The 22,967-nt window shown below is 41.6% G+C and overlaps 1 protein-coding gene across 11 annotated transcripts in view; it reads left to right on the forward strand.

Moving 5' to 3' along the window:
• FDFT1 (farnesyl-diphosphate farnesyltransferase 1) overlaps positions 1-22,967 on the forward strand; it is a 50,584-nt gene that overhangs the window by 13,835 nt on the left and 13,782 nt on the right. For 9 of the 11 annotated variants that reach the window (XM_054656428.2, XM_054656426.2, XM_054656425.2 and 6 more), the window contains 5 exon segments: positions 433-616; positions 12,550-12,678; positions 16,818-17,009; positions 21,023-21,199; positions 22,297-22,449. In XM_054656428.2, the coding sequence (XP_054512403.1) occupies positions 433-616; positions 12,550-12,678; positions 16,818-17,009; positions 21,023-21,199; positions 22,297-22,449 (835 nt within the window). 11 annotated transcript variants of the gene reach the window in all.

The following is a 22,967-nucleotide window of genomic DNA, read 5'->3' on the forward strand; positions in this document are numbered from 1 at the left end:
TCTTTAGAAGCTGTCTCTGTGCAGATTACACCCATGAACTTAGACCAGTTGCCTTTATGTATGATCGTATTTATACTGAGAAGTTAGTGTGTTTTTTGACTTTCTTTTCTATTTGCTAAATATTAGTTCGGTCTAAACGTTTGGTCTTTTGGTCTCCATAGTTCTACATTGGTTAAATGCAACTCACTTCTGGGAGTAGTAGTGACATTCAACTAGTAGGCTTTTTAATAAACTACAGAAGTTCATTACTCTCATGTAAGGAAGGAAAACTAATATAAGTTTCGTTAAGTATGAAAAGCTTTGGATATCCTTATAGTTCTTTAGAGTTAAGGGTGAGATGGGTTTAGAAAGTGGCCAGGCACAAGTTATTTTAAAATAAAATATCTTTGGCTGTTTGTTCCAATATATTAATAGTTTTTCCTTTTTTTACAGCAACGCAGTTTGCATATTTTATCTGGTTCTCCGAGCTCTGGACACACTGGAAGATGACATGACCATCAGTGTGGAAAAGAAGGTCCCGCTGTTACACAACTTTCACTCTTTCCTTTACCAACCAGACTGGCGGTTCATGGAGAGCAAGGAGAAGGATCGCCAGGTGCTGGAGGACTTCCCAACGGTGAGTGGAGTTACGCGTCTTGTCTACGGACTGTTGTGTTCATAATTGCTAATGTGGTTGTCCGGTAGCCTCCATACCCGTGGAGAAAGGTTAAATAAGCAGTCTGAGGGCAGCATAATGTGAGGGTTAAGAACTCTGGTAGCCAAGACTCTGAAGCCAGGGTGCCTGGGTTGGAATCTCAAATCTCCCACTTACTAAACTGTTGGTTATTTACAAAGACTCTCTGTGCATCAGTTTCTTCATCTATAAAATAGGGGTAATAATAACACCTACCTCATGGTATTCTGAGGATTCAAAGAATTAATGTAGGTAATGCTCTTAGAATGTTAGCTACTGCTGTTATTATCAGTATTGGAAGTCCAGTGTTTCTTCCTGTGGGAAGACGCACTCACATTTTAGTGTTGTGAAAGATTCTCAGGCTAGCTCACAAAAGCCTGCTGACTGTATAATGCAGCCTACCTGTAACACTGCTGGCCTCTTGACTACCCTGAGCCTGGTAGCATGGGACTGCTGCTCAAGATGGGTAGCAGCCTGGCATAGGGGGTGGTGTCTGTTGGCAGCTAGGGTGAGCATTGAGAAGCAGGGTGAGCCTCTGCCACTTCACTTGTGATCCTGGGCAAGTTCCTTATCTGCTTTGTGTCTCTGTCTCCTCGTTTGTAAAGTTAGAGCTGAGAGGATTAATTTCGCACATGTAAAGTACTTAGTGCCTGGTACAGAGTAAGTATTCTGTAAATATTAGCTATTTGGTCTATTTTGTTGGAGTAAAGTGGATTATAGTTAAAATCCTAAGCTTTATAAAGTCCCTCAAGTTCATGTGGACATCTGCCTAGGTCCTACTATCCTAGAATTCGCATGTCTTATCACACAAATAACTGATTCTTCCATATCTTACAAATAAAGGTTTGATTTAGCAAAGTCACATGTTCTGTAATAGCTCGAAGAAGCCCTTTTTGTCCACAGTTGCCAGAGCTTTTGGAGAACAGTCCTTATGTTATTGAAACAAACCTAATCTATAGCTGAGTTGGGAGGGAGCTAAGTGGACAGACAGAGAGTCCTCCACCAAACAAAAGAATCTTTGATTCTTGGGCATAATGGGAGCAATATTTAAAAAAAAAAAAAAAAAAAAAAGGAATGTTTGGGGAAGACTCTTGCGGTGCAAAGGCTATTTCAGATTGCCAAGATCAGACCTTAAGTACCAAAGCCCAAATATAGTACAACATAATACAAATGAGAAGAAAATAGCTGAAGAATAATTCGAGTTTATACAGTACAATTTAAGACAAGAAAGAAAATTTATGACAACTAGCTGGGTGAGAATTAGAACTGTAACCCTGGGAAGGTCCTGGTGATTTGACACTCACAGGACACCTGATGACCAGAGGATGGGTTTCCTTTGATGGGAAATCTGTGGCCATTCATTGATGGGCCTCTGAATTCTGCTGAAGCAGAGGAGGTAGTAATACCCCATTTATAATGGAAGTGCATTCTCACTTAAAAACAACTAATATTATTCTAGCTGGACCTAGCCTCTAAAAACAGCCAAGGTACATTTGACTTGAGTGGATTCATAATAATTAAAAAATTTCTGGGGCATGGGATAAATGTCTTAGGTATTGCTAAGTCAAGGCAGCCCTAGCCACTCAGCAGAAATGAGGGAATATGAAAGTGTGTGAATGCTAACATAATTTTGGGGAATATCGCCGTCAGATTTCCAGATGATATTCCAACATGTTTGTGAAACTTCAGTGTCTTCCTGTGTTCATACAGTGTTCCAGTGGAAAAATAATGCTTAGTTCTGGAAGGTTTCAGATGTGAACACTGAACTCATCGTTTTCTTTTTTGGGTAGTAGAGTTAGAGATTCCATCCTCTTGAAAGCACAGTTGCCCCGGGAAGAGTAAAAGGGAGCAGAAGGCGTAAGCCAGGCACGGCTGTTTTCACTGTTGTTCACCTTTTGTATCCTTACGAATATAAAGATGTACTAAGTTGTGTGTTTTGCGCGCATATATAATTTTAAGCTACTTGAATTGTAGGTCCCTCCAGTCTGTGATTCAGTTTGAGATGGGACTGTATGGGAATTAATAGTGCCTTGTCTTCTTAAGGAGTGATTTGTGTATGTGCTGATACAGCTCAGTATGTCTTTGAAACCAGTTGTGTGGGGCTAGGCCTGCAATCAGCTTTTGGCTAAGAGGTCCCAGGATGGAACAAGTAGTGTGAAAGGGGACTGATAGCTTGGCCTCACACACAGTACTGCTCTTAGACTGGGGCAAGTGGAACTCCTCACTTTAGAGGGCCCCATTCTAGGCCCCCTCACTCCCAAAGGGGTGAGGGGTCACTGGGGCCATGGGAATGTGCTTGTTCAGCTCTCGTGGGCTCTCCTTCTGTACCACGTTCTGGACATCTGGAGTTCCTTGCCCCAAATCCCTGAGCCCACGTCTGCGTCCGCACAGTCTATTTCCTAAGGTCAGTCCATCTCCTCCAGGTGGGAATGTGCCACCATTGACTGTGCCCTTGGGCCTGAGTGATGGCCAAGGGCTGTGTTGGGGAGTGTTGTGGATGGATCCTGGCACCGAGGGCTGGGATATCCTCTGAAATGAATGTGAGGTGCCTCCCAGTGCTGGACAGAGCGGGATTCAGGAAGCAGTGGAAGGGAAGAGCCTGGGATATGGGGATCAGCTGTCGGTGCCCTGCTGCATTCTGGAGTAAAACTCTGAGGGACTAAGAATTCTAAATTCAAACCCGAATCAACCAGGTTGTTATGAAGATATGTTTGTCAGTGCAGGAGGATACAATATATTTTACTTAAGTTATTAGCTCGATTGATCATTTTTAAATTTTTAGCTACATATAGTATGTGGGCCTCCATTTGTCCTCTTATCCCAGGCCTTGCGGAATTTAGGAATAAGCCTCAATACAGTGTTCTAACCAAGTGACCTCCGCCTCAATGTACAGTAGATTGAACCTGATGCTTTATACTTTAGTGATCATTAGTTGATACCAGTTCAAGTCAGGCTTTCTAGAACTCTCATTGTATGTTAGGGGTTCGATTAGAGTACAGTTATGCATCACTTAATGAATGGCCACAGGATACATTCTGAGAAACGCATTGGTAGATGATTTCATCATTCTGTGAACATCATAGAGTGTACTTACACATACCAAGATGGCATAGCTACTACAGACGTAGGCTCTGTGGTACAGGCCATTGCTCCAAGGCTGCACATCTCTACAGGATGGTACTGTACTGAATACTGTAGGCAATTGGAGCACAGTGGTAAGTATTTGTGTATTTAAACATAGAAAAGGTATAGTAAAAATAGGGTGTTACAGTCTTAAGGGCCCACCATTGTATTTCCAGTCTCCGTTGACTGAAACATCATTATACAGTACATGAGCACGTATCTTTCTCACCTGGTACTAGTGGAAAGCTAGAAGGCTTAGAAGTCTACCTGTAAACATAGCTTAAGTAATAATACAGCCTTATTTTTAAATGATAATAGCAATAATAGTGTCCACTTATTTAGCATTTTACTATGAGTTACTTACTAAATATATTTCATCGTTAATTTACTCTTTGTGTTATTTGATCTATAACATCGTTTAACAGGGAAATTACCTAGTACATAATGTACTGTTATTATCTACATTTTATCTAGATGAGGAAACTGAGGCACAGAGAAATTAAGTACTTTGCCTAGGGTTACTCGTGAAGTTAAGTGACAGAATCAATGAATCTGGAAGGTCTGGCTTCAGATCTCTTGTGCTTAGTCACTCGCATACTTTACTACCTCTAAGGTTTCTAATCAGAGGAATTTGTATCTGTATTCCCTGCTACTCTTACCCTCTATGTGGGATTTGGCCTTTCTCCATTATCCCTGTGGACTCGCTCTGGTACCTTCCTTCTTGTACTTGGAACCATCAGAAAGTGATCTGAGAACATGGAAATCTACTGTGTTGTGAAACAGAATTACCTGGAAGCAGAAAAAGCCCTCCTGGCTCAATTCACATGTCATGGCTTATTGTTGTACCCGGGGAACATATGAAACTGGGCACTGAGTGCGGAGTCAGGAAAGCCCTGTCCATCCTCTAGGTTTCTGGGAAAAACGTAGACCTCTTCATTGTCACTTTCTCCTGTATATTTTTGTTTTTACTTATAGAACTGTACAATTACGTAATAAATAATAAAAAGTCATTGGAAGGATAGGTGAAGTTCAGAAGTGAAAGTGTTCTGGAGGAGTCTAAGCTCCTTCCCACCCTCATTGGCCTTTCCTCTCTAATAAATAGAACTGGTCTAACCAAGGATCTGTGGAACGAGCAGAGTCCAATGGAGATTCAGGGATTCTAATAACCTCTTGTAGAATCACTAGTTTGTTTCAGCCACAAGAAGGAATTACCTTTTGACATTGGCTTGAACAGCTGTTGTGCAAAGAAAAACTTTTTGGAAAGAGTTCTGGAAATACCAGATTGATTTTATAGGTTTTTTTTTTTTCCCCGAAGGGACATGGGGGTATTGACAGTTGATGTTAATCAGAAATCCTAAATTATGTGAATTCCTGGTATGTTGCAATCAGCCGGCCACTTGGTTTTCCTCTGGGCTCTTAATTTTAGGTGTTTTCCGAGGAAGTTTTTCTAACTTTTCTCTAAACACAGACCAGGTATATTGCATACTTTAAATGTTTAACCAAATCTCTTCACTGTTTGCAGTATTATGTGTAGGCTCTCATGTTTTAAGACTTCCTATGGTGTTTTTATATTGTATTTTGCTAACCTATAAACAATTCTTTGAACTTAAAACAAGATATTTGGGCAGTAACAATAAATTTTAAAAACATCAATTCAACTTGTTTACATTAGGGCTTGGACTATGGAAAAAGTATTGGGCAGCATGCCTCATACTGAGTTGTTTAATGAATTTAAAAGTATAGCCTTAATAGTGAGAGAGACTCTATAGCTTCATAATATAAATTGGGTAACTAATGAGATAAAATGGTTGGCAGATCTGCTCACTAGAATCTAAGCTCTTCAAGGGTATGAGTTTTTTTTTTTCTTTTTTTTTTTTTTATTATACTTTAAGTTCTAGGGTACATGTGCACAATGTGCAGGTTTGTTACATAGGTATACATGTGCCATGTTGGTTTGCTGCACCCATCAACTCGTCATTTACATTAGGTATTTCTCCTAATGCTATCCCTCCCTTGGCCCCCCACCCCACAACAGGCCCCAGTATGTGATGTTCCTCTCCCTGTGTCCATGTGTTCTCATTGTTCAACTCCCACTTAGCAGTGAGAACATGTAGTGTTTGGTTTTCTGTCATTGTGATACTTTGCTCAGAATGATGGTTTCCAGCTTCATCCATCTCCCTGCAAAGGACATGAACTCATCCTTTTTTATGGCTGCGTAGTATTCCATGGTGTATATGTGCCACATTTTCTTTATTCAGTCTATTATTGATGGACATTTGGGTTGGTTCCAGGTCTTTGCTATTGTGAATAGTGCCGCAGTAAACATACATGTGCTTGTGTCTTCATAGTTGGACGAGTTATAATCCTTTGGGTATATGCGCAGTAATGGGATTGCTGGGTCAAGTGGTATTTCTAGTTCTAGATCCTTGGGGAATCACCATACTGTCTTCCACAATGGTTGAACTAATTTACACTCCCACCAACAGTGTAAATTTAGTCCTATTTCTCCACATCCTCTCCAGCATCTGTTGTTTCCTGACTTTTTAAATGATAGCCATTCTAACTGGCTTGAGATGGTATCTCATTGTGGTTTTGATTTGCATTTCTCTGATGACCAGTGGTGATGAGCATTTTTTCATATGTCTGTTAGCTGCATAAATGTCTTCCTTTGAGAAGTGTCTGTTCATATCCTTTGCCCACTTATTGATGGGGTTGTTGTTTTTCTTGTAAATTTTTTTTAAGTTCTTCGTAGATTCTGGATACTACCCTTTGTTGGATGGATAAATTACAAAAATTTTCTCCTATTCTGTAGGTTGCCTTTTACTCTGATGATAGTTTCTTTTGCTGTGCAGAAGCTCTTTAGTTGAATTAGATCCCATTTGTCTAGTTTGGCTTTTGTTGCCATTGCTTTTGGTGTTTTAGTCATGAAGTCTTTGCCCATGCCTATGTCCTGAATGGTATTGACTACATTTTCTTCTAGGGTTTTTATGGTTTTAGGTCTTATATTTAAGCCTTCAGTCCATCTTGAGTTAATTTTTGTATAAGATGTAAGGAAGGGATCCAGTTTCAGCTTTCTACATATGGCAAGCCAGGTTTCCCAGCAGCATTTATTAAATAGGGAATCCTTTCTCCATTGCTTGTTTTTGTCAGGTTTGTCAAAGATCAGATGGCTGTAGATGTGTAGTGTTATTTCTGAGGCCTCTGTTCTGTTCCATTGGTGTACATATCTGTTTTGGTACCAGTACCATGCTGTTTTGGTTACTGTAGCCTTGTAGTATAGTTTGAAGTCAGGTAGCATGATGCCTCCAGCTTTGTTCTTTTGGCTTAGGATTGTCTTGGCTATGCAGGCTCTTTTTTGCTTCCATGTGAAATTTAAAGTAGTTTTTTCCAATTCTGTGAAGAAAGTCATTGGTAGCTTGATGGGGATAGCATTGAATCTGTAAATTACCTTGGGCAGTATAGCCATTTTCATGATATTGATTCTTCCTATCCATGAGCATGGAATGTTCTTCCATTTGTTTATGGCCTCTTTTATTTGAGCAGTGGTTTGTAGTTCTCCTTGAAGAGGTCCTTCATATCCCTTGTAAGTTGGATTCCTAGGTATTGTATTCTCTTTGTAGCTATTGTGAATGGGAGTTGACTCATGATTTGGCTCCTTGTTTGTCTGTTATTGGTGTATAGGAATTCTTGTGATTTTTTGCACACTGATTTTGTATCCTGAGACTTTGCTGAAGTTGCTTATCAGCTTAAGGAGATTTAGGGCTGAGATGATGGGGTTTTCTAAATATACAATCATGTCATCTACAAACAGGCAATTTTACTTCCTCTTTTCCTAATTGAATACCCTTTATTTCTTTCTCTTGCCTGATTATCCTGGCCAGAACTACCAATACTGTGTTGAATAGGAGTGGTGAGAGGACGGCATCCTTGTCTTGTGCAGGTTTTCAAAGGGAATGCTTCCAGTTTTTGCCCATTCAGTATGATATTGGCTTTGGGTTTGTCATAAATAGCTCCTTATTATTTTGAGATGCGTTCCATCAATATCTAGTTTACTGAGAGTTTTTAGCATGAAAGACTGTTGAATTTTGTCAAAGGCCTTTTGTGCATCTATTGAGATAATCATGTGGTTTTTGTCATAGGTTCTGTTTATGTGATGGATGATGTTTATTGATTTGTGTATGTTGAACAGCCTTGCATCCCAGGGATGAAGCGGACTTGATCGTGGTGGATAAGCTTTTTGATGTGCTGCTGGATTCAATTTGCCATTATTTTATTGAGGATTTTCGCATCAATGTTCATCAGGGATATTGGCCTAAAATTCTCTTTTTTTATTGTTTGTCTGCCAGGCTTTGGTATCAGGATGATGCTGGCCTCATAAAATGAGTTAGGGAGTTTTCCCTCTTTTTCTATTGGAATAGTTTCAGAAGGAATGGTACCAGCTCCTCTTTGTACCTCTGGTAGAATTCGGCTGTGAATCTGTCTGTTCCTGGACTTCCTTTGGTTGGTAGGGTATTAATTATTGCCTCAATTTCAGAGCCTGTTATTGGTCTATTCAGAGGTTCAACTTCTTCCTGGTTTAGTCTTGGGAGAGTGTATGTATCGAGGAATTTATCCATTTCTCCTGGATTTTCTAGCTTATTTGCATAGAGGTGTTTATAGTATTCTCCAGTGGTAGTTTCTATTTCTGTGGGATTGGTGGTGATATCCCCTTTATCATTTTTTATTGCATCTATTTGATTCTTCTGTCTTTTCTTCTTGCTAGCGGTCTATCAGTTTTGTTGATCTTTTCAAAAAACCAGCTCCTGGATTCATTAATTTTTTTTTTTTTTGAAGGGTTTTTTGTGTGTCTATCTCTTTCAGTTTTGCTCTGATCTTAGTTATTTCTTGCCTTTTACTAGCTTTTGAAGTTGTTTGCTCTTGCTTTTCCAGTTCTTTTAATTATGATGTTTAGGTGTTGTTTTTAGATCTTTCCTGCTTTCTCTTGTGAGCATTTAGTGCTATAAATTTCCCTCTATACACTGCTTTAAATGTGTCCCAGAGATTCTGGTTGGTTGTGTCTTTGTTCTCATTGGTTTCAAAGAACATCTTTATTTCTGCTTTCATTTCATTATGTACCCAGTAGTCATTCAGGAGCAGGTTGTTCAGTTTCCATGTAGATGTGTGGTTTTGAGTGAGTTTATTAATCCTGAGTTCTAATTTGATTGCACTGTGGTCTGAGAGAAAGTTTGTTGTAATTTCTGTTCTTTTGCATTTGCTGAGGAGTGTTTTTCTTCCAATTCTGTGGTCAGTTTTAGAATAAATGCGATGTGGTGCTGAGAAGAATGTATATTCTGTTGATTTGGGGTGGAGAGTTCTGTAGATGTCTGTTAGGTCTGCTTGGTCCAGAGCTGAGTTCAAGTCCTGGATATCCTTGTTAACCTTTTGTCTTATTGATCTATCTCATATTGACAGTGGGATGTTAGACTCGCACACAATAATAATGAGAGACTTTAAGTCTTTTTCTAGGTCTCTAAGGACTTGCTTTATGAATCTGGGTGCTCCTGTATTGGGTACATATATATTTAAGACAGTTAGCTCTTCTTGTTGAATTGATCGCTTTACCATTATGTAGTGGCCTTCTTTGTCTCTTTTGATCTTAGTTGGTTTAAAGTCTGTTTTATCAGAGACTAGGATTGCATTCCCTGCTTTTTTTTTTTTCGCTTGGTAGATCTTCCTCCAGCTGTTTATTTTGAGCCTATGTGCATCTCTGCACGTGAGACGGGTCTCCTGAATACAGCACAGTGACGGGCCTTGACTGTTTATCCAATTTGCCAGTCTGTGTCTTTTAACTGGGGCATTTAGGCCACTTATATTTAAGGTTAATATTGTCATGTTTGAATTTGATCTGACATTATGATGTTTGCTGGTTATTTTGCCCAGTAATTGGTGCAGTTTCTTCCTAGCCTCGATGGTCTTTACAATTTGGCATGTTTTTGCGGTGGCTGGTACCAGTTGTTCCTTTCCATTTTTAGTGCTTCCTTCAGGAGCTCTTTTAGGGCAGGCCTGGTGGTGACAAAATCTCTGAGCATTTGCTTGTCTGTAAAGGATTTTATTTCTCCTTCATTTATGAAACTTAGTTTGGCTGGTTATGAGATTCTGGGTTGAAAATTCTTTAAGAATGCTGAATATTGGCCCCCACTCTCTACTGGCATGTAGGGTTTCTGCTGAGAGATCTGCTGTTAGTCTGATGGGCTTCCCTTTGTGGGTAACCCAACCTTTCTCTCTGGCAGCCCTTAACATTTTTTCCTTCATTTCAACCTTGGCGAATCTGACAATTATGTGTCTTGGGATTGCGCTTCTCGAGGAATATCTTTGTGGTGTTCTCTGTATTTCCTGAATTTGAATGTTGGCCTGCCTTGCTAGGTTGGGGAAGTTCTCCTGGATAATATCCTGAAGAGTGTTTTCTAACTTGGTTCCATTCTGTCCATCACTTTCAGGTACACCAATCATAGAATTGGTCTTTTCACATAGTGCCATATTTATTGAAGCCTTTGTTCATTTCTTTTCATTCTTTTTTCTCTAATCTTGTCTTCTTACTTTATTTCATTAATTTGATCTTCGATCACTGATATCCTTTCTTCTGCTTGATCGAATTGGCTATTGAAGCTTGTGTATGCTTGGTGAAATTCTTGTACTTTGGTTTTCAGCTCCATCAGGTCATTTAAGCTCTTCTCTACACTGGTTATTCTAGTTAGCCATTTGTCCAACCTTTTTTCAAGGTTTTAAGTTTCCTTGCGATGGGTCAGAACGTGCTCCTTTAGCTTGGAGAAGTTTGTTATTACCAACCTTCTGAAGCCTACTTCTGTCAACTCGTTAAACTCATTGTCCATCCAGTTTTGTTCCTTTGCTGGTGAGGAGTTACGTTCCTTTGGAGGAGAAGAGGCGTTCTGTTTTTGGAATTTTCAGCCTTTCTGCTCTGGTTTCTCCCCATCTTTGTGGTTTTATCTACCTTTGGTCTTTGATTTTGGTGACGTACAGATGGGTTTTGGTGTGGGTGTCCTTTTTGTTGATATTGATCCTATTCCTTTGTTTGTTAGTTTTCCTTCTAACAGAGAGGCCCGTCAGCTGCAGGTCTGTTGGAGTTGCTGGAGGTCCACTCTAGACCCTCTTTACCTGGGTATCACCAGTGGAGGCTGCAGAACAGCAAATATCGCGGCCTGATCCTTCCTCTGGAAGCTTCGTCCAAGAAGGACACCCACCTATATGAGGTGTCTGTCGGCCTCTACTGGGAGGTGTCTCCTCCCAGTCAGGCTACATGGGGCTCAGGGACCCACTTGAGGAGGCAGTCTGTCCGTTACTGGAGTTCAAATGCCGAGCTGGGAGAACCACTGCTCTCTTCAGAGCTGTCAGGCAGGGATGTTTAAATCTGCGGAAGCCGTCTGCTGCCTTTTGTTTAGATATGCCCTGCCCCCAAAGATGGAATCTAGAGAGGCAGTAGGCCTTGCTGAGCTGCGGTGGGCTCCACCCAGTTCAAGCTTCCTTGCTGCTTTGTTTACACTGTGAGCATAGAAGTGCGTACTGAAGCCTCAGCAAGGGCGGGGAGGCGCTTCCCCTCACCAGCTCCAGCATCGCAGCTTGATCTCAGACTGCTTGGCTAGCAGCAAGCAAGGTTCCATGGGCATGGGACCCGCCGAGCCAGGCACTGGAGGCAATCACCTGCTCTGCCAGTTGCGAAGACTGGGAAAAGCACAGTATTTGGGCAGAGTATACTGTTCCTCCAGGTACAGTCACTCACGCCTTTCCTTGGCTAGGAAAGGGAAATCCCCTGACCCCTTGCACTTCCTGGATGAGGTGACGTCCTGTCCTGCTTTGGCTCACCCTCCATGGGCTGCACCCACTGTCCAACCAATGCCAATGAGATGAACCAGGTACCTCAGTTGGAAATGCAGAAATCAACCATCTTCTGCATCCTTCTTGCTGGGAGCTGTAGACCAGAGCTGTTCCTACTTGGGGCATCTTGGAAGCAACTCTGGGTCTGAGTTTCTGTTTGTTGCCTTGATTGTATATCCCCAGTGCCTAGAATGATACTTGTTACATAGGAAGTGCTTGATCCATGTTTGCACAAATGAATCTTTCTCATAATGAGGTTTCTCTAAACAAGCTGTTCTCCCAAAAACTCTTCTACCCAGCTTTATGTTGAAGCATCTCATTATACATTGGAAAGATGAAATGTGTAGTGAGACTTTGAATCTTCTTTTGAATCTAGAAACATTAGCATTTTTAGACCATTCTATTTTAATATTTATGAAATTTATGAAATAATAAGAAACATGAGGCTGTGCTCAGTGGCTTATGCCTGTAATCCCAGCAGTTTGGGAGGCCAAGGCTAGTGGATCATGAGGTCAGGAATTTGAGACCAGCTTGGTCAACATGGTGAAACCCCACTTCTACTAAAAATATAAAAATTAGCTGGGCGTGGTGGTGCATGCCTGTAATGCCAGCTACTGGAGAGGCTGAGGCGGGAGAATCATTTGAACCTGGGAGGCGGAGTTTGCACTGAGCTGAGATCGTGCCATTGCACTCCAGCCTGGGCAACATTGCGAGACTCCATCTCAAAAACAGAAACAAAAACAAAAAAATGTATGACCTGAATTAGGCTTATAGATGAACCATTGCAGAGTCATAATTAATTCCACCATTGTTTGCCTTGTGATCTTTGGTGCCATGTCTGTACATATTTCATGATGTCTGTGTTTTTACGGTTTCCATTTCAGATCTCCCTTGAGTTTAGAAATCTGGCTGAGAAATACCAAACAGTGATTGCCGACATTTGCCGGAGAATGGGCATTGGGATGGCAGAGTTTTTGGATAAGCATGTGACCTCTGAACAGGAGTGGGACAAGGTTAGTCTCATAAAACAGTGTCTGTGTGTGATGTATTAGACAGAGCTGGCAGTCCTCAGAGTGAAGCTCAGAACAAGAAAAGTTGTCCAGTATTTTCAGCCCCTCTGGTTTTACAATTCGTCTGTTTAGGTTGAATGTCTCATCATACACAGTTTATTCCAGAGTTAATTCCAAACCAGCAGCTATGTAGGATATCGGCCAGGCTAGGAGTAGGGTACTGGAGAGAAGTGCTTATCTAGACAAAGGGATGTAATTGACCATGAAGATTAAAAGTACACATCAAAACATAAGGTAGGGTTAGGAGTCTTGCCTAGTTTTCATAGGAATGGTGTTTGTGAGACTTACTCATCACTTCTGTGGAAGCAAAGATATTTTATTTATTTATTTTAAAGCCAGTCAGATTTAGCAGGCAGAGACATTTCAAACATCTGAAGTGTTGATGTATTTCATACCTTTAACTGTGCTTAAATTAGGATCTCCGAAAAGATGCTGCTACATGGTAACCAAGTTAGTGTAGGTCCAAGGTCTTGGGCCTCTTAATTTTTCAAACCTCAAAACTTGACAGCAGTTATCTTTGGAACTGCTGATTTGTGCTTCCTAAGTTAACAGCATACAATGACTGCTAGAAATCAATTTCTGCATTTAAGGTGAAGTTAGCCGGGCACTATGGTTTACCTGTAATCTCAGCACTTTGGGAGGCTGAGGTGGGAGGATCATTTGAGCCCAGGAGTTAGACACAAGCCTAAGCAACATAGCGAGACCCCGTCTTTCAAAAAATTAAAAAATGAGCAGGGCATTGGTGGCCTGTGCCTGTGGTCCCAGCTACTCTGGAGGGTGAGGTGTGGGAGGATTGCTTGAGCCCAAGAGTTGAAGGTTGCAGTGAGCCATGATTGTGCCACTGCACTCCAACCTGCGTGACAGAGCAAGACACCATCTGAAAGAAAATAAAGTTGAAGTTAAAACTTCTGGCCAAGAACCAGCACTGGTTATGATAGTAACTCATTTTCTGTTGTGCAGATTTATTCAGGAAACTTAATTTTAGGTTGTTGAATAGAAGTTTTGATCAGATAAAATTGAATTTAAAAAATTTTTTTTTAGACAAGGTCTTGCTCTGTTATCCAGGCTGGTGTGTAGTGGTGTGATCACGGCTCCCCGCAGCCTCAACCTCCTGGGCTCAAGTGATCCCCCCACCTCAGCCTACCGAGTAGCTGTAACTACAGTGCATGACACCATACCAGGCTCATTTTTGTACATTTTTTGTAGAGAGAGGGTTTTGCCATGTTGCCCAGGCTAGTCTCAAACTCCTGGTATCAAACAGTCCTCCCACTCTGGCCTCTCAAATGTTGGGATTACAGGCATGACCAGCCAAATATTTCAAGGAGTTATTTTTTTTCTTCTACTTTGGGGGAAGATGAATTATATAAGTCTCCATTTTAGGAGTATTTCTACCAAAAGAACTATTATCTTCAAATATATTTTTGGATAGTACTATAGATATACTAATTTTTAAAAAAATTTCTAGTAATTCTTTTTAAGATTTTGTATAGCTGTCGAAAGCCAATTTCTTTCTACCTAATTTCAGCAAGATTTCACTCTTTTCATGTTACTTTTGTCCCAGAACAAATTTCAAGTGCTTTTTCTTCGCTTGTTCATTCTTCCCCCTGATTAGTCTCTGGCTTTGTATTACTTTCAGTCAGAGACGACTCTTTTTTTTGAGACAGGGTCTCACTCTGTCACCCAGACTGGAATGCAGTGGCACAGACAAGGCAGTCTTGACCTTCTGGGCTCAAGCAATCTTCCTTGCCCTCAGCCTCCTGAGTAACTGGGACCACAGGCACGTTGCCCCCATGCCTGGCTAATTTATTTTAATTTTTATTATTTTTGAGGCAGGGTCTTGCTCTGTCACCCAGGCTGGAGTGTAGTGGCATGATCAAGGCTCACTGCAGCCTTCACCTCCTGTGCTCAAGCAGTCCTCTCACCTCAGCCTCCCCATTAGCTGGGACTATAGGTCCACACCACTACACCAGCCTAATTTTTGTAATTTTTTGGTAGAGACAGGGTTTCATCATGTTGTCTAGGCTGGTCTTGAGCTCCTGGGCTCAAGCGATTCACCTGCCTTAGCCTCCCAGGTGTGAGCTACCACACTCAGCCTTTTAAAATTTTTTACAGAGATGAGGTCTTGCTTTGTTGGCCAGGCTGGTCTAAAACTCTTGGGCTGAAGCAATCCCCTCTCCACAGCCTCCCAAAATTCCGGGATTACAGGCATGAACTTTGGTCATTGCCTAACTTTTACCCTTCCTAATGACACTCCAGAGCTTACCTTCTTTACTTTTGCTTCTTAAGTTAACTAATAGACAATTATTGTATGTGGATATTGCGTTAAGTTGTCTTAGGATACCCTTTTCAGAGGAGGATAGCTTTTGACAAATGGCTGTCGTGGAAAAAAAAGTATTTGGCAATTAAGAGTTGCATTTACTGAAATCTCTGTTGAGAGAGGGGAAGTTACGTTGTCTCTAAAAGAAATACTAAAAAGAAAAGGGGAAGTTTTAGCAAAGTTGTTAAAGCCTGACACTTAAGTCAGACTACCTAGTTTTGAACTCTTAGCCCCTGCCACAGACACGGCAGCCCCTTGAACCTTCCTGGGTTCAAGCGAGCCTCCTACTTCAGCCCCCTGAGTAACTGGGACCACTGGCCTGTGTCACTGTGCCTGGCTAATTTTTTTTGTTTCTCACATGGGCAATGTTGGGCAAGTTAAATCGACTTCTTTGTGCCTCAGTTTCCTCATCTGAAATGGAGATCATAGTGCTATGTACCTGATAAAATGTTTGTGAGGATTGAATGTGCAGAGTTCTTTTTTGCTGCTGTTGTTGTTTTGAGACGGAGTCTCACTCTGTCGCCCAGGCTGGAGTGCAGTGGCGCGATCTTGGCTCCCTGCAAGCTCCACCTCCTGGGTTCACGCCATTCTCCTGCCTTAGCCTTCTGAGTAGCTGGGACTACAGGCACCCGCCACCAGGCCGGCTAATTTTTTTGTATTTTTAGTAGAGACGGGGTTTCACCGTGTTAGCCAGGATGGTCTTGATCTCCTGACCTCGTGATCCGCCCATCTCAGCTTCCCGAAGTGCTGGGATTACAGGCATGAGCCATCGTGCCCGGCTGAATGTGCAGAGTTCTTAAAACAGTGTCAAGAACATAAAATAGTTATTTGTTCTTTCATATAATGATGATTTTGAGGGCCTGCGGATCTTGACATGTTATCAGATTGGTCAAAAAAAGATTAAACCATAGGTGGTATTGTCTTAGTTCCTGTTACCAGAATATTCCATCTTTCATCGTTGCCTTCTCTCATGGTTTTATGTATCAAAAAGTTTATTGTAAAGCTAGGCCAGGCACGGTGTCTTGGGCTGGTAATTCCAGCACTTTGGGAGGCCAAGGCTGGCAGATCAGTTGAGGTCAGGAGTTCGAGACCAGCGTGGCCAACATGGTGAAACCCCGTCTCTACTAAAAATACAAAAATTAGCTGGATGTGGTGGTGGGTGCTTTAATCGCAGCCACTCAGGAAGCTGAGGCAGGAGAATCACTTGAACCCAAGAGGCAGAGGTTGCAGTGAGTTGAGATTGTGCCACTACACTCAAGCCCAGGGGACAAAGTGAGACTTGATCTCAAAAAAAAAAAAAAAAAAAAAAAGTTATTGTAAAGCTAGTCACGGTGGTATTTGCCTACAATCCCAGCTGTTCGGGAAGCTGAGGCAGAAAGATTGCTTGGGTCCAGTAGTTTGAGTCTAACGTGGGCAATATATGAGACTCCATCTCAAAAAAAATAAATAAATAAAAATGTTTACTAGTTTTTTTCAGTAGCCTTTTATTATAGTAGCAGTACATGTGCATTGTAGAAATTTAGAAAATACAAGTGAAAAATAAAAACCTCAAATTCCTGTCAGCCAGAGACTGCTGTGAAATGTTTTGAGCCCATCCTTCTTGGATGTTTTTTAAATCCTGGTACGTATATTTGTATTTTAAAATCAAAATGCATTCTTACCCATTCTCTTTTGAACCTGCTTTTTTGTAGCTAATGATCTCTAGTGTGTCCGTTTCAGTAAAAATTCCATTATTAAAGTACTTTTTAAAAATCATCTCTTACAGTACTGCCACTATGTTGCTGGGCTGGTCGGAATTGGCCTTTCCCGTCTCTTCTCAGCCTCAGAGTTTGAAGACCCCTTAGTTGGTGAAGATACAGAACGTGCCAACTCTATGGGCCTGTTTCTGCAGAAAACAAACATCATTCGTGACTATCTGGAAGACCAGCAAGGAGGAAGAGAGTTCTGGCCTCAAGAGGTAACAGATTCATGGTATTTTGGGGGAAAATAACTTTAGACATTCTCTGAAAAATCCTTTAACTCTTGTGGTTGCGAGTGACAGAAAAACAAGTCAGACCTCCCCCAGGCAACATAAGGGCATGTGGAAAATAGGATAGATTGACATGAGTTTGCTTCAGGTAGACTGGCTGAATCCCAGGATTTACAGCACGTAATCAGTATATTCAAGCCTTGCTGTCCTTGCTTTCTTTCAGACGGTCTTTCTCCAAGTGGTGGATATGATAACAACCCATGTGCACTAGCTTAACAAAAAGTTCTTAGGAATGGCTTTGTTGGGCCTGGCGCAGTGGCTCATACCTGTAATCCCAACAGTTTGAGAGGCCAAGGTGGGCGGATCACCTGAGGTCAGGAGTTCGAGACCAGCCTGGCCAACATAGTGAAACCCCGTCTTTACTAAAAAATACAAAAATTAGCTGGACGTGGTGGCAAGGGCTTGTAATCCCAGCTCCCTGGGAGGCTGAGGCAGGAGAATCGCTTGAACCCAGGAAGCAGAGATTGCTGTGAGCTCAGATTGTGCCACTGCACTCCAGACTGGGCGACAGAGTGAGACTGCGTCTCAAAAGAAGAGGAAGGGCTTGGTTCTTCTTTCTGCTCAGCCCTGAATCAGTTACTGTTGCTACACAGCTGAGTTCTCTGGCCTCACCTGGATTATGTCTACACAGTACACACAGAATGGATTTCCCCTAAAGAAAGAATTCTGCGGCAAGAAGGGGAAAGGGATGGCAGCTAGACAAAAACTCCAGGTGTCTGTAATAAGGGACAGGGTCGATCTTTAACTTAATTAAAACATGGACAGGGAACAGAAAGCTTTTGATATTGATTTTGTTCAGAAGGAAACTAGAAAATTTTATGACTGTTCCCTGAATTTATTCCAGCATTTACCTTTTGCTTTCCATAAAATTGTTTCCTGCAGCCAAGTACTTTAAAATTTTAAAAAGACGGGTGAGGCTAAGTGTGGTGTCTCATACTTATAATCCCAGTGCTGAGGCCAGGAATTCAAGACCAGCCTGAGCAACACAGCAAGATACCATCTCTATAAAAAATTGTTAGAAAATGATTCTGCTGAAAGAGCAAAAATAAAAATTAAAGAAAGTAGAAAAAATAAAACTAAATTTAAAAGATTAACTGGGCATGCTGGCATGCACCTGTATTCCTAGGTATTCGGGAGGCTAATGCACAAGGATCCCTTGAGCGCAGGAGCTCACGGTTGTATTGAGTTATAATCACACCACTGCGCTCTAGCCTAGGTGGCAGAATGAAACCGTCTCAAGAAAAAAAACAGTGACAGAGGGAAACAATATTTGCAATTCATAGAGCAGATACAGGGTTCATATTCCTAATATAAAAAAAACTTCTAAAAGTTAAGAAAAAGGCCAACTGCCCCATAGAAAAATGGGCAAGGAGATAAGAACAAGATTGTTCACAGGAAGAGACACACAGATGATTATTAAAAATCTGAAAAGATGCTGAGTCTTACTCCTAAGAAAAATTCACATTTAAACTACGCCGGGGGCTGGGCAAGGTGGCTCACACCTGTAATCTCAACACTGGGAGACCAAGGCAGGAAGATCACTGAAGCCAGGATATCGAGACCAGCCTGGACAACGTAATGAGACCTTATCTCTTTAAAAAAAAAAAAAAAAAAAAAAACAGTAAAAATTGGCCGGGCACAGTGACTCCCGCCTATAATCCCAGCACTTTGGGAAGCCCAGGTGAGTGGATCACTTGAGGTCAGGTGCTTGAGACCAGCCTGGCCAACATGGCAAAACTCCGTCTCTACTAAAATTACAAAAATTAGCCAAGTGTGGTGGCATATGCCAGCAGTGCCAGCTACTTGGGAGGCTGATGCGAGACTCCATTTAAAAAAAAAAAATTAAAAATTAGCTGGGTATAGTGGCACACCCCTATAGTTCTCGCTCCTTGGGAGGTTGAGGCAGGAGGATTGCCTGAGCCCAGGAGTTCAAGGCTGCAGTGAACCATGATCACACCACTGCATTCTAGCAGCCTGGGAGACAGAGCAAGACCCTTGTCTCAAAAAAAACAAACAAGCAAAAAAAAAAAAAAAAACAAAACACTTCCCTCAGCTCAGACATGGCCTTTTAAGTTTCCTAGGTGACTCGTGTGCAGCCAGGGTTGAGAAACCACTCTTGTCTTACTCTCTTTTGCAGACAATAGGGCTCAGAGAAGGGAAGGGGATTGTCTGGGGATGTATAGTGAGGCAGTGGCTGCCTTGGAAGTGGAGTCTCAGTCTCCCGGCTCCTAGGCCAGCACCTGACCACTGTTCCATTGTCTCCCAGACAGAACATCAGCCACGGGCATGTGATGCATGAGCATGAGGCACACCATCTTGCACACACAGGAGCAGAGCCCTGCTCTTCTCATTCACTTCCTTTATCTGTAAAATAGAATCATTTCTACCACAAGGTGGTGGTGTGAATAAAATGAGATGAACTTCTCGCATAGAGTGCTTAGTAAAGGTTCTGGACATTTCATAGTAGTTGAATCATGCCAAATGTGGTCCTAGGTGATTGGCTTCTTTTGCTAGCATGTTTTCAGGGCTCCTCCATGCTGGGGCATTGCATCAGTGCTTTATTCCTTTTTATTGCCTAGTATTATTCCACTGTGTGGATAGACCACATTTATCCATTCATCAGTTGAAGGATATTTGGGTTCTTTACATTTTTTTGGCTATGGTGAATAGTACTGTGTACATTTGCATATAAGGTTTTGTGTAGATGTGTGTTTTCCTTTTTCTTGGGTCTATGCTGAGAAGTGGAATTGCTGGTTCATACAGCAGCTTGAACCTTGTGAGGAGCTGCCAGACGCTTTTCCAAGGTCGCTCCACCATTTTACATTCCCGTCAGCTGTGTGAGAGTTCCAGTTTCACCAGCACTTGTTGTCATCTCTTTTTAACTGTATGTATATATACTTAACATTTTATTTATAATAAAGGTACATAATAGAGAATTTGCCATTTTAACTATTTTTAAGTGTATTATTCAGTGGCATTAAGTACATTAATGATGTTATATAACCATCAACACTATGTTTCCAGAACTTTTGCTAGCTTCAGAGACTCCTCTAGATAATATCATTAAAAATCATCAAGCTGAATCCCACTGTTAGTATTAAAGGTTTTATTTCACTTTCAAGTTATCAGGATCCAGGGAGGTGTAATACACTTAGAGGATAGACTCAGCCCATTTCCCAGCTATGCCTTTCAGCAGCATTCTTACCAGAGTAGGAATATAATATTAGTCATTATTTAGAGGCCTGGCCATCTTGAGAATGTTTACTGTTTAGTCTGCAGTACAATTATAACTGTTTTTGTATATTGGGTTATTTTTTTCAGAAGTAGACCAATAGCTCTAACAGGAGCCTCTTTAGCCTGTATTCGTCCAAGTAGTGCAGTGTTGCACTAATTGTCCCTCGGGACATGCTCCCCAATACGTAACTCACTTCTAGGTTGCAACTGGACCCTTACTGGTAGTCAGAAATAGCTATTGCGTGGAGCTTAAAATGAACTTGATCTTCGTGAAAGATGAGTCTGCAGCTAAGAGACTTTACTGTATATCATAGTTCTTTTTTTTTTTTGAAACGGAGTCTCACTCTTTCACCCAGGCTGGAGTGCAATGGCACGATCTTGACTCACTGCAACCTCCGCCCCCTAGGTTCAAGCAATTCTTCTGTCTCACCCTCCTGAGTAGCTGGGATTACAGGCGCCTGCCACCGTACCCGGCTAATTTTTGTATTTTTAGTAGACACAGGGTTTCACCACCTTGGCCAGGCTGGTCTTGAACTCCTGACCTCGTGATCCACCCTCCTCGGCCTCCCAAAGTGCTGGGATTACAGGCGTGAGCCACGGCGCCCAGCCTGTATCATAGTTCTTATGCACAAAGACCCTTTAATATTGTTTGTAACTTCTCCCCTATGCACACGCTGACCTGTTCCTTAATCTTCTTATCTGTCTAGGTTTGGAGCAGGTATGTTAAGAAGTTAGGGGATTTTGCTAAGCCGGAGAATATTGACTTGGCCGTGCAGTGCCTGAATGAACTTATAACCAATGCACTGCACCACATCCCAGATGTCATCACCTACCTTTCGAGACTCAGAAACCAGAGTGTGTTTAACTTCTGTGCTATTCCACAGGTAGGGAACAGGGCTCCTCTGGGTGGATGCGGGGCTAAAGGGAGTGGGGTAGGAGTAAGGGTGGATTTTGCTGTGCTATATTCAAGGATATGATCCCTTAAAAAGACGATGACTCCAGTTTATTACGCTGGGAGTTTCATAGCACCCCCCCTTGCTTCCAGCCACCAAACTCAGCTCAGCCTTGAGGTTAAGCCTGCTCCTTTTCAGAACCTTCTTTCTGGATTTACTATTTTCTACAGCTATCCTAAACTAGTTAGGTTCTTTTCCTCACAGTTAAGTCAAGGTCTTTGGCTTAGATTTATGGGGAGTGCTGGGTAAAACCTGGGTGAAGCTGTTATCATTAAAAAGTCTTCATTAAGCACCTAATTACTGCTATCTTTTTCCTAGACCCGGGATAAAAAGAACCTGGTCCTGTAGACCTAGCCTCTCAGTATGCTAGGAACTTACACTTTTTAGTTGCCTTTACCAAGTATTTCAGATACTACTGCAAATAAGTGAAGAAAGTAACAGCATTTAACTGATTTGGGAACTTGGTTTGATCTTGTTCTAGTGACCAACTTCGAATGGTGGTCGAAAGTAAAATCTATATCGCCGTCTTATGTTTCCATTTACCTAGAAATACTTTACCTTTGAGCACAGGAAATTAATCCCCTTCTGGTTGTTCTCCCCCTGGCATTAGTTTTAAATATATAATGATTATGTTTGTTGTAGGAAAAATAGAAAAACAACTACAACAGAAAATTCTTCCCATATATTATTTTGAAATACATATTTCCGATCCGATAATCCATTGCACTAGCATGGAAAATGTTGGATTTACTTGTGTTTGCTTTTTCCAAATAAAATGGAACTTTTGTGGCTACATTATAGAATTGTTTTAGACTGCTTAATTCTGTGTGTTGTTGAGAAAGGGAGGAATGGGGAAGGTAAAAATCTTGACATACTTTCTTTGTGGGTATTTTTTCTTGGCCGATTCCATCTTAGTTGATTAGCAGTTAGCAATTGCCCATTCAACAGAAGGTTTTCTTACCTTTTTGTGATAATGATAGCTAACAACATCATTTCTTCTTTTTTCCCTCTCTTCTTGTTGTCTGTAGGTGATGGCCATTGCCACTTTGGCTGCCTGTTATAATAACCAGCAGGTGTTCAAAGGGGCAGTGAAGATTCGGAAAGGGCAAGCAGTGACCCTGATGATGGATGCCACCAATATGCCAGCTGTCAAAGCCATCATATATCAGTATATGGAAGAGGTGGGTTTTTATTTAACTACTTGGATAATTTGTAGCTACTTTTATGATTTAGTAATGTCACTGTTTAACCAGGTTTGGATATTAGATGATCCTAACAATTCACTATCCTATGGCCTAAAGAGACAGGAATTGATATCCTTTATAAGGAAAAAAGTCTATTCACAGGAGCCGAGCAGATTGCTCACTGCTGTGTAGTACCCTGGTGAGAGGAGATAAATGGAGCAAGGCTGTAGGTTGGAGCCCCTCAGAAGAATCATAGATTTTGAGCTGCAAGATGATGCAGGAGGCCAACCAAGCTTCTTGTTGCTGGTGAGGAATGTGAGGTTGAAGCTTGTCTGTGCTGATGCAGTGCGTGATTGAGTGGATCTCTGGCTCCCGTCCATGTGTCCTGACACCCAGTCTGGTACTTTCATTATGCCACAGGCCTCAATTGAAAAATCACAGTAGGGAATTTAGGCCAAGGAAAGCCATCAAGTTGCAATTATTTCCTAAATTTTCTTTGGAAAATTTCATTTCAA

The sequence above is a fragment of the Pan troglodytes genome, chromosome 7, assembly GCF_028858775.2.
Source record: "Pan troglodytes isolate AG18354 chromosome 7, NHGRI_mPanTro3-v2.0_pri, whole genome shotgun sequence".
Lineage (NCBI taxonomy): Eukaryota > Metazoa > Chordata > Mammalia > Primates > Hominidae > Pan > Pan troglodytes.